Source organism: Oncorhynchus mykiss, chromosome 19, assembly GCF_013265735.2.
Source record: "Oncorhynchus mykiss isolate Arlee chromosome 19, USDA_OmykA_1.1, whole genome shotgun sequence".
In the NCBI taxonomy this organism is placed as follows: domain Eukaryota; kingdom Metazoa; phylum Chordata; class Actinopteri; order Salmoniformes; family Salmonidae; genus Oncorhynchus; species Oncorhynchus mykiss.
This window is the reverse complement of record NC_048583.1, coordinates 24,832,186-24,844,785: the sequence shown is the minus strand read 5'-3', so window position 1 is coordinate 24,844,785 and position 12,600 is coordinate 24,832,186. Positions and strand designations below refer to the sequence as shown.

General features: G+C 42.2%; 1 protein-coding gene across 1 annotated transcript in view; it reads left to right on the top strand.

Annotated features, from left to right (window-relative positions):
- Positions 1-634: 634 nt before the first annotated feature.
- The window catches only part of LOC110497546 (isthmin-2), a 52,140-nt gene continuing 40,174 nt past the window's right edge, over positions 635-12,600 (top strand). Inside the window, exon 1 of the mRNA XM_021573699.2 lies at positions 635-1,570. Coding sequence (XP_021429374.1) covers positions 1,436-1,570 — 135 coding nt within the window. The 5' untranslated portion in view covers positions 635-1,435. The remainder of the gene's footprint in view (positions 1,571-12,600) is intronic.

Here is a 12,600-nt window from a genome sequence, read left to right as displayed (position 1 = left end):
CATACTGTAAATCGCTGGAAATCATGCCATGTCTTTGTCTTGCGTCTTTCGCTATCTCTGATTCCCTCTGTGGAGAGAAGTTCATCAGTTCTCCCTCTGTAGTTCACAAGGTCACCGCCGTCATCAGCTTCACATCATATGTGTCTTCAGTCTGGGAGAAAACCCAACACTCTAGTCCCTGGCTTCTGCAACATTTGGAGTCAAAACGGGGAATTCTGGCACATGGACAAGATGATAGCGAGATAAATGGGAACTCTGTGGGGAAAGTCATTTAATTAAGCTCATCCCCGAACAAAGAAAATGAATTACTCCATATTAATTTGCATTATTAAACCACACGCCCCTCTAATCCAACGGGGAGTGTCTAACCTTCAGACTTTATTCAAAAGGGAGCATTCTCTGTTTAGTCACCATCTTCGGCCTTATACCTCCTCTCTTTCATAATGTTATCCTTTCATTTTGCTCATATTTAAAATCACCCCCTTCACAAACCTTCATTCATTTCGGTCGCTCATTCATTCCCTGATTTCGCTCTTTTATTGTGCGCTCTTTCGTAAGACCCTCCCTCAGAACGTCACCCGTAAAGGGGAGATGGGGATCGAGCCCTCAGCCAATGAGGCCACTATACTATGAGTGGTGTCTGCGAAGGTGACTGGGACTGAACAGATGGTGACAGAGAGAGAGAAGCAGCGACGAATGTAGATGACAAACGATTATTCTCAAGCAGTCATAGAAGAGGTTCCTTATAACAGGCACAGCAGAGCGCATGCGAGCATATTTGAGTTAGCAGCATTTAAGGTTAGAGAAAGTTACTTATTAAAACTCGGGATAAACTCAAGTCCATTTATTTCAAAGGAGTATACCCACAAGGTTGTAATAGCAGGACCGAAGAAGCGTGTACGGAAGGAGACAAGAATAAGGAGACGAAGCGTCTGGACAGTGTAAAGTCAAGTGAGGATAGGTAGGCAACATAGCTACCAGCCGATAGCCTGATCTAGTTCTGAACGGTTTTGTTATAAGACTAAGACTGGATATTGGCGGGAGAAGAGCCAACGGGAATTAATGATCACAGTGCAAAATATTTTAAGTAACCTTTGAGCGTCAACGTTGGAAGTTACCTAATGGCGCATTTGGGGAGCAAAGAGCACAGATGAGACGCATCAAATTGGTTCAAAATTCAGCTCCAGCTCTGAAAACTGAGTTCACGTTCAAACAACATTGGATTAAGAATCGTATATCGCAAAGTCTTACATATTGATTTCGGATTTATATTGATTATATTTAGGCTATGGATCAGAGGCGAGGGTTCTGAAAACGTGTCCAGCACGCCGAGCGGCTTCTAAATATCTGCTGTTGCTTTCCACACCGACCACAGCATCGCAACACCAGCAAACACCGACGAAACCAACAGCTGTTGTCCCAACTTGGAAAAGACATGCAGAAGATGCACAGGAAGGTTAACCTGCTGTGGGTAGTCTTCTTGACGATGACTCAGGTGTCAATCAAGAGCTTCCCCACCAACAGTCACAAAAGTGCAGTCCCCAAGGACAGGAGCACTGCGACCACGGAGGTAAAAGCCTACTAACTTTTATTTTCTACTCACAGTTAGGGGGTTAGGCCATTTGCTAATTTTCCCTCAATGTCATATGATTGGGAAATATGTTTCACTCTGCTGAAACTTGACAGAGCGCATTTATGAATTGATGCGTAATGTTACCTTAACACCTGGCTTGACGTAACACGTTGTATGTTGTCCGAAATTACAACATTATTGTTTAGGAATTGGCATCATTCATCATGAAGTTAATCTATTTGGTTAAACTCTTTATTCTGAAAGCTCAATGGGCCAGAGACAGTGAGCAACAATGGCCGTGGTCCAAAGTGACTTCATTGCGCAATCATTTTGCTGAAATGAAAGCAGAGGTAGTCGGGAGCTGGGGAGGGCAATAGGCACCAGATCATGTGAAACGTTTGATTGTCTCCCCTTAATCCCCTTAACATGTGTAGACAATCTAAAAAAACATAAAATAATGTACAACAGGCAGTCCTGTTAGGCTGAGAGGAGTAGAGAGCCCTCTTTGGCTGGTGAGGAAATGATAATTTTCCAGTTGTGATGACACTCATACCTGATAACACCTCAAATATCCCCCTCAGGTATCATTGGAGCATCTGGCAGTTCATGTCCCTCAGTGTGTATGTATGCTATACTGCATAGACTTTCTACAGCTTATAGTGATGGGCTGTATTCAAATCTTTATAAAGATGAAGGCATTGCCCTTTCACATGGCTATAATACAGTAATGACCCAGTTACTAGTCATCATTTTCCAGGGTTCAGGTCAGAGGTAAAGGTTCAGAGATCAGACGTCTCAAAGGGTTATTAAGCAAATGTAGCCTCAGGCTTATACCCTTTCTGATAAAATATTAATGGAGAACTCTCCCTCTATCAGTCTGTCTGTCTGTCGACTCCATCACACGAATACAACAAATCTGCCCGTGATCTTACCCTGTTCTTACAAGGTACCACCTTCATACTTACTGGGTAGGTAAAATTAAGTGGTGTCTGTTTCCACATATATACAATAGAGTTACTTGTGAGCTACAATTACATTGGACGACTCCGTCCCATAAAGACAACAGCAAATCTGTCTGATCTTAACCTGTTGTTACATGGTACCACCAACTTCAGACTTACAGATTAGGTACTGTAGGATGTAAGAGGATGTAAAATGAAGTGGTGTCTATTACCACATAGATACAATGTAGTTATTTGTGAAGTACCACTACATTGGATGACTCCATTCCATGAAGACAAAAGCAAATCTGTCCATGATCTTACCATGTTGTTACAAGGTACCACCTTCACACTTACAGGATAGATATGAGGTAAGAGGGCTGTAAAATGACGCTGTTGCTAATACCATGTTAATACAATATACTTTCAAGTTTACTCCAGTACAATATAACAAAGTGATTTTTCACAATATAGACAAGCAAGCAATTCAGAGTGAAGTTAATTTAATGAAAATCAACCAAACAAACCTAAGTAGAAACACATTTGTTTTCACAATCATATCAAATAGCTAGCTAGCTTAACAAAAAAAGGAATTGCATACATTTCTATGTGAATGTGAAAATAATTTTAACATTAGCTACATACAAGTTGTATCTACAGTTCATGACATGAATATAATCACTGCATACAGAATTTATTATACAAGAGACAAAATTCACAAATTATACAGCACAACGGCAGAGTCATTTTTATTTTTTTTACCTTTATTTAACTAGGCAAATAAGAACAAATTCTTATTTTCAATGACTGCTAACTGCCTGTTCAGGGGAAGAACGACAGAACGACCTTGTCAGCTCAGGGGTTTGAACTTGCATCCTGCCAGTTACTAGTCCAACGCTCTAACCACTAGGCTACCCTGCCGCCACTCTAGACTCATGTCATCTCATCTCATGCAAAACTAATAATGACTCAATAGAGAACGCTAAAGTCCAGAAGAACTAGAAAGTTGGCTGTCAGAAGTATTACAATGTAAACGTACTTTATTCCGCCTGTCTGTGTATTTCCAGACATGGCATATTGGGGTGTAGTGAGATACCCTATCTCGAAAAAACGTATACTAAAAAAGTGGAAATAAAACAATCAAATAATACAATGGAAAAATCAAATGATTTATTTTTGAAATATTTAGTGGGCTACGGAGAGAAACTAAATGTTGCAGTTTCAGGCCATGTGGCGGAAAGTGATGTGGGTGCTGGATATGGGGGTGTGTGCTAGTCGGTTCGGGTAGGTGTGATGTAGTTGTTGTTTGTATGATGTTGTCATTTGCACCACTGGAGAGCCCCACTCAGGCACCCGAGTAGCGCAGCGGTCTAAGGCACTGCAAGGGTGACACTACAGTCCTTGGTTTGAATCCAGGCTGAATCACATCCGGCCGTGATTGAGAGTCCCATAGGGCGGCGCACAGTTGGCCCAGCATCGTCTGGGTTAGGCCGTCATTATGAATAATAATAAGTTAAATAAATGTTCAATAAAATAAAACATTTGTATGTGTATGTATATAAAATATTAAATAAATCTTACCCCCCTCCCCCCCCAAAAAATAATGACTGCATACATTCTAACCACAAGCTAACATAGAATATTGCTAGCCCAAGCAAATAGATAGATTCTGTACAACATGTAGCTAAATTACTACCCAATCGGGAGCTAGCATGCTAACACACAATGTAATATAGAATGTAGAATGTAGAATAAACATACAAAAAATGTAATTCCAACATAAAACACTGCTTGCGAAAGCAAGTCTTTAACTACATTTTCACAATATTACCCACAGACATATCTTTCCAAAGCGCAGTAAGGAATCAATTATTTATATTTACACTTGATGACTTATGTATGCAGTGTTTTGAAGCCACCACGCCTCCATCTTGGAACCCCCCCACCGTTCAAAAAAATATTTTGGAAGCTATAGAAATGCATTTATGAATGGCTATATTTGTTTTTGACGTGTTTATTCTATTACGTAAGCCTTATTACATACTTTAAAATTATATTATGTGAGCTAAACATAAAAGTGAAAAATGATATTAAAACATTTTCCTTAAAGTTCTAATGTTATTTTCCTCACTACAACAGAAAAAATAATTGTCTTTGAAACTAGGACTGCTTCATTCGGGGAGTGCCAATAGGCTTCAAAGCCTCTCATTGGCCAATACATAGTATCTGAAATTCAGGGTTTATATACTTTATTTGAAGGAACGTGATGTGAAGTGTCACTTCAGCAACCTGTGTCCAGGGACGGCATGCCTTAAAACGCTGTGTATGATATTAATTCAGTATTTTTTGCAGTTTTGCATAGTGCATGTTATAGGATGCAACACTATAACTACATTGGGAAAAACTACACTATATGTTTTTGACACTTTTCTACTATGACACGAGGGACTTTTATTTTCAAATGTTCCCAAATTCGTGACCTGGAAGTGACTCAGTGTTGCTAGTAGCTACTTTTCAATCTCACCCACGATATTCAAACTTGCCACTGTCTATTTGCCTGGCTACCCAGACTCCTTGCTCCGTTGTAACCTATTGTAGCAGGTGTAAAAGAAATGCCTGAAACTAGATCCCCTACATACTAGTCTTGATGAGAAGAAGAAAAACTGTAGGGGGAGGTTCTCTTCTACACCATTCAACCAAGCCAGTAAATGTAGAGGAGGAGTTAAAATGGAGTGTCTCCTTCTTAGTGTCCAGAATTGGAAGTTGTGTCACAGGCTATTTTTCAATTTCCCCTGAAAACCGGAATGTCTGGTTGTTGGGGACTCAGCAGGGGCTAGCTCCGTCCAAATGCTACACCACACCCACAGACGTTAGCTTCTTCTCTGCAATAAGTACCTCCCGTAAACACATTCGGAGCCGTCTGATTGGCCCAGAAACCGATGTGTTGGGCCAGAGCCAGAACACACGTGAGTAAAGCGGCGGTTTGAAAATGTCTTCTTGGCTTTGATACTCTGATAGGTTCGAGGCGATCCAATGGCTGAAGACTTTGTTTTGTACAACGCTCCTCATCATCACAAACAAGTTCCATGATGGCAGAGAGGAAGAAGAAAAGGGAGGCCCAACTTGGCAGAAAATCTGTCTCCCTCCAGCAGGTAGCGCTTTTTCGTTGTTTCCAAGCAAGGAGTTTTTGTGTGGACTCCAATGAGAGAGTGTCGTTTGGTCAACAAAAAACGTATACCTTATTTGCTACACAAGGTTTATTTGATCTAATAGAAGTCCCGTAATGCTTAAGTTGTTACGAGTGTACTGAGTGACATCCCAGCAACTTTGCGAAAAAAACCCGCTTCATATCGGAGTTGCCTCGGGATAGCTAAGGGTTCTTCAGCTGTCCCCATAAGGGAAGCATTTTGGATTACAGGTAAATCCTTTTGTGTTCCATGTATAACCCTCTGTAGAAAGGGTTCTAAATGGAAGCCAAACGTGTTCTACCTGGAAGCAAAAAGGGTTCTCGTATGGGGACAGGCGAAGAACCATTTCAGTTAGTTAGTTCTAGATAGAAAAAATCTGCAAAGAGTTTATGCATATCCATGGTATGAGGCTATTAGCATAGCATCTCTCTCCAGAGTTGACATCAACAACACTCATCGAATATTCAAAAAAGGATTACAACAATTTATACACCAATCCAAAGAATGGATAGCAGGGAGCTAGACTTCCCGCTGTTCCGCTCTGTGGACAACGACTCCCATTGTTAGGGCAGAGAGACATGTAACTTGTCAGTATATCCACAATCTTTGATGATGGCAGTCTCAGACTAAAGTACAGTGGGGAAAAAAAGTATTTAGTCAGCCACCAAGTGTGCAAGTTCTCCCACTTAAGAAGATGAGAGAGTAATTTTCATCATAGGTACACTTCAACTATGACAGACAAAATGAGAAAAGAAATTCCAGAAAATCACATTGTAGGATTTTTTATGAATTTATTTGCAAATTATGGTGGAAAATAAGTATTTGGTCACCTACAAACAAGCAAGATTTCTGGCTCTCACAGACCTGTACCTTCTTCTTTAAGAGGCTCCTCTGTCCTCCACTCGTTACCTGTATTAATGGCACCTGTTTGAACTTGTTATCAGTATAAAATACACCTGTCCACAACCTCAAACAGTCACACTCCAAACTCCACTATGGCCACTGTCTAACTGGCTAGCTTTAGGATATTTACTACCCCATACCAGTGACAAACTTGGATATGTTATCGATATATCTAGCTCACTTATTTTGCCTGCTAGAAAGAAACAGACACAAATTTATTCAGAAACAGAGGAAGAGGATAGCTAGTTATAGCAAGCTAACGTTAGCTGATGCCTCTTTAACAAGAAGCAACTGTGACATTGATTACTTTCCCATTTAACAAAATCCACAACCACCCCTCCATAGAAAGCGTGTCTCCAGGACTTCTCAATGACCCCAGATCTGCAATCAGATCCATGACCAAAGTGTCACATTTCAATTTAGCCTGCAGGCAGGCTCTATAGAAAACTCCCCCAATGCTAGACACCATCCAACGAGACAGCCAGCGGCTCCCAAAACACAACTTATGCGGGAAGCTCTAGAAATAAACGTTCCAATTGAACAAAATCCACCCCTCTAAAGAAAATCTGTTTCCTTTCTCTGAAATGCCACCAGATCCACGATCTAATACATGGCCAAAGCTTTGCATTTCGGTTTAGCTCGCTATCCACACACATAGACATACACACAGTTGGGGCCCCAGCCACAGGCTCTATACAGAAACATTGACCTCCATTGTGACCAAACTACACTTTTCCCATAGATTTGTACTATCTATAGTATGACAGTACCAGCAGTTAGCTAGCAACAGTTGGCAGTTGACATGTTAATTTGGCTACTTTAGCATTAATCAGTGTTATTTAGATGGAAGATGTGAGCTAAATACGGTAGCTCTAGAGCTAGCTAAGGTTAGCATAGAGGTAGTAAGTTAGCTCTTTCACTTTCCCGGTAAAGTCCTGATAATGCTTTGTCTCTGCTGGTGCTGCTGGCTGTTTGTGATACTTTATAGGCCACATTGTTGGTAAGGACAGCATCCATTTTGAAAAGCAACATTTTGCTGAGGCCCTCCTTCTATTGTTGATAGCCATGGAAGTTCTCAAGGACGAAATTTGCGAGTAGATGCCCAATTCGCCGACCTCATTCTCACAACTGTATCCCACTTTACACAGTGTTGCATTTACATGATAATAGAGGCATTCTCACATTTCGATAGCAAGTGTTGCCATCCCCTGCTACCACACAAAGCTTCTTGATGAATAAAAATACAATTGCTAGCTAGCTCCATACCACTGACCCACGCTTTTTGTTGTTGTTGTTGTTTTTTTACCCACAAGTATATGAAGAGTGAGCATGGAAACCAAACAAACCCAATTTAGAACAATATTAGATTATTATAAAAATTGATTTAAGAGTTTGTAATTTGGGAATGTTTTCTTGGGGTGCTCTAAGTTACAATTATACACGTTTTTGGCATTGAGAAATAGCTGAAATGGTCAGATAGCTAGCAATTTCTGCAAGTCATCTATGTTAGGTCATGATAGGGATATATGCAGTCATTCTGTTTAATCATATTTGTATATGATATATATTCATGTCATGTAGATACAAAATAGTTTTGTATGTACAGTAGCTAATGTAAAAATGATTTACACATATTGACATAGACATTTAAAAAAACATATTTTTTTATGCATTTCACTTTTGTTGTTATGCTAGGTCTTTGATATGGTTGTGAATACAAATGTGTTTCTACTTAGCTAGCTAGCTAGGTTTGTTTGGTTGACATTCATTAAACAAACTTTTTTGTGCTTGTCTCAATTGTATAAAAAAAAACACTGACAAACTGGATCACTTTGTTATATTGTACTGGAGTAAACTTGACAGTATCTGGTATTTACATGGTATTAGCAACAGCTTCATTTTACAGTCCTCTTAACTCATATCTACCCCGTAAGTGTGGTGGTGGTACAGGGTAGGATCACGGACAGATTTGCTGTTGTCTTCATGGAACGGAGTCATCCAACGTGCTGGTACTACATTGTATTTACCTGGAAACCACTTAATTTTACAGCCCTGTTACTACTACACACAGATTACTGCCAAAATAAAGGAAACACTTGAATAAATGAGGGATACAAAGTGTATTGAAAGCAGGTGCTTTCACACAGGTGTGGTTTAGGAATGAATTAAGCAATTAGCATCCCATCATGCTTAGGGTCATATATAAAAATGCCCAGTTACCCATTATTTTGGCTACCCATTATCTCATCATGGCAAGATGATGAGATCTCATTGACTTTGAAAGAGGTGTCTCATATGAGCATGGAGGTTTAAAAGGTGTGTGTGTGTGTGTGTGTGTGTGTGTGTGTGTGTGTGTGTGTGTGTGTGTGTGTGTGTGTGTGTGTGTGTGTGTGTGTGTGTGTGTGTGTTTGTGTCAAGATTATTATAGTAAACTAAAACTAAACAAAAAATATAGTCAAACTATTATCTTTGACTTCAAAACTAACTCAAAGTAATAAAAAAAAGTAGAAATGATGTTCACCTTTTGTATTTTTTTTTTTATCAAAGGAGGTTTAAAAAAAAATGTGTTGGGTTTTCGAACTTCTGATTCTTGCAGGTAAATGCATTGTTTCACCAGAGAAGAAAAGCGAAGAAAACTTATTTTTTATTAAACCTTTATTTAACTAGGCAACGTTATCAACTGTGTCATCAACTGACATATTTCTATAACATAGTGTGGTTAGGTGATTCGTAATACACCTACCTACCGTTGTAAGATCTGTCAGGCATCAGCAATGTCTAAGCTCTGGAACGAGGCCTAAAATGTATTTATAATGTAAACCTAACCAAACCTATGACCATCACCTTATGATTGCCTTCTGATCAGCATCAACTCACCATCAGTACGACCAAGAATATGTTTTTCGCGACGCGGATCCTGTGTTCTGCCTTACAAACAGGACAACGGAGTGGATCCTATGCAGCGACCCAAAAAAACGACTCCGAAAGAGAGGGAAACGAGGCGGTCTTCTGGTCAGACTCCGGAGACGGGCACAGCGCGCACCACTCCCTAGCATTCTTCTTGCCAATGTCCAGTCTCTTGACAACAAGGTTGATGAAATCCGAGCAAGGGTAGCATTCCAGAGGGACATCAGAGACTGTAACGTCCTTTGCTTCACTGAAACATGGCTCACTGGAGAGACGCTATCCGAAGCGGTGCAGCCAACGGGTTTCTCCACACATCGCGCAGACAGAAACAAACATCTTTCTGGTAAGAAGAGGGGCGGGGGCGTATGCCTCATGGCCAACGTGACATGGTGTGATGAAAGAAACATACAGGAACTCAAATCCTTCTGTTCACCTGATTTAGAATTCCTCACAATCAAATGTAGACCGCATTATCTACCAAGAGAATTCTCTTCGATTATAATCACAGCCGTATATATCCCCCCCCAAGCAGACACATCGATGGCTCTGAACAAACTTTATTTAACTCTCTGCAAACTGGAAACAATTTATCCGGAGGCTGCATTCATTGTAGCTGGGGATTTTAACAAGGCTAATCTGAAAACAAGACTCCCAAGATTTTATCAGCATATCGATTGCGCAACCAGGGGAGGAAAGACCTTGGACCATTGTTACTCTAACTTCCGCGACGCATATAAGGCCCTGCCCCGCCCCCCTTTCGGAAAAGCTGACCACGACTCCATTTTGTTGATCCCTGCCTACAGACAGAAACTAAAACAAGAGGCTCCCACGCTGAGGTCTGTCCAACGCTGGTCCGACCAAGCTGACTCCACACTCCAAGACTGCTTCCATCACGTGGACTGGGAGATGTTTCGTATTGCGTCAGATAACAACATTGACGAATACGCTGATTCGGTGTGCGAGTTCATTAGAACGTGCGTTGAAGATGTCGTTCCCATAGCAACGATTAAAACATTCCCTAACCAGAAACCGTGGATTGATGGCAGCATTCGTGTGAAACTGAAAGCGCGAACCACTGCTTTTAATCAGGGCAAGGTGTCTGGTAACATGACCGAATACAAACAGTGCAGCTATTCCCTCCGCAAGGCTATCAAACAAGCTAAGCGCCAGTACAGAGACAAAGTAGAATCTCAATTCAACGGCTCAGACACAAGAGGCATGTGGCAGGGTCTACAGTCAATCACGGACTACAGGAAGAAATCCAGCCCAGTCACGGACCAGGATGTCTTGCTCCCAGGCAGACTAAATAACTTTTTTGCCCGCTTTGAGGACAATACAGTGCCACTGACACGGCCTGCAACGAAAACATGCGGTCTCTCCTTCACTGCAGCCGAGGTGAGTAAGACATTTAAACGTGTTAACCCTCGCAAGGCTGCAGGCCCAGATGGCATCCCCAGCCGCGCCCTCAGAGCATGCGCAGACCAGCTGGCCGGTGTGTTTACGGACATATTCAATCAATCCCTATACCAGTCTGCATTTCCCACATGCTTCAAGAGGGCCACCATTGTTCCTGTTCCCAAGAAAGCTAAGGTAACTGAGCTAAATGACTACCGCCCCGTAGCACTCACATCCGTCATCATGAAGTGCTTTGAGAGACTAGTCAAGGACCATATCACCTCCACCCTACCTGACACCCTAGACCCACTCCAATTTGCTTACCGCCCAAATAGGTCCACAGACGATGCAATCTCAACCACACTGCACACTGCCCTAACCCATCTGGACAAGAGGAATACCTATGTGAGAATGCTGTTCATCGACTACAGCTCGGCATTCAACACCATAGTACCCTCCAAGCTCGTCATCAAGCTCGAGACCCTGGGTCTCGACCCCGCCCTGTGCAACTGGGTACTGGACTTCCTGACGGGCCGCCCCCAGGTGGTGAGGGTAGGCAACAACATCTCCTCCCCGCTGATCCTCAACACTGGGGCCCCACAAGGGTGCGTTCTGAGCCCTCTCCTGTACTCCCTGTTCACCCACGACTGCGTGGCCACGCACGCCTCCAATTCAATCATCAAGTTTGCGGACGACACAACAGTGGTAGGCTTGATTACCAACAACGATGAGACGGCCTACAGGGAGGAGGTGAGGGCCCTCGGAGTGTGGTGTCAGGAAAATAACCTCACACTCAACGTCAACAAAACTAAGGAGATGATTGTGGACTTCAGGAAACAGCAGAGGGAACACCCCCCTATCCACATCGATGGAACAGTAGTGGAGAGGGTAGCAAGTTTTAAGTTCCTCGGCATACACATCACAGACAAACTGAATTGGTCCACTCACACAGACAGCATCGTGAAGAAGGTGCAGCAGCGCCTCTTCAACCTCAGGAGGCTGAAGAAATTCGGCTTGTCACCAAAAGCACTCACAAACTTCTACAGATGCACAATCGAGAGCATCCTGGCGTGCTGTATCACCGCCTGGTATGGCAACTGCACCGCCCTCAACCGTAAGGCTCTCCAGAGGGTAGTGAGGTCTGCACAACGCATCACCGGGGGCAAACTACCTGCCCTCCAGGACACCTACACCACCCGATGTCACAGGAAGGCCATAAAGATCATCAAGGACATCAACCACCCGAGCCACTGCCTGTTCACCCCGCTATCATCCAGAAGGCGAGGTCAGTACAGGTGCATCAAAGCTGGGACCGAGAGACTGAAAAACAGCTTCTATCTCAAGGCCATCAGACTGTTAAACAGCCACCACTAACACTGAGTGGCTGCTGCCAACACACTGACACTGACTCAACTCCAGCCACTTTAATAATGGGAATTGATGGGAAATGATGTAAATATATCACTAGCCACTTTAAACAATGCTACCTTATATAAATGTTACTTACCCTACATTATTCATCTCATATGCATACGTATATACTGTACTCTATATCATCGACGGTATCCTTATGTAATACATGTATCACTAGCCACTTTATACTATACTATGCCACTTTGTTTACATACTCATCTCATTTGTACATACTGTACCCGATACCATCTACTGTATCTTGCCTATGCTGCTCTGTACC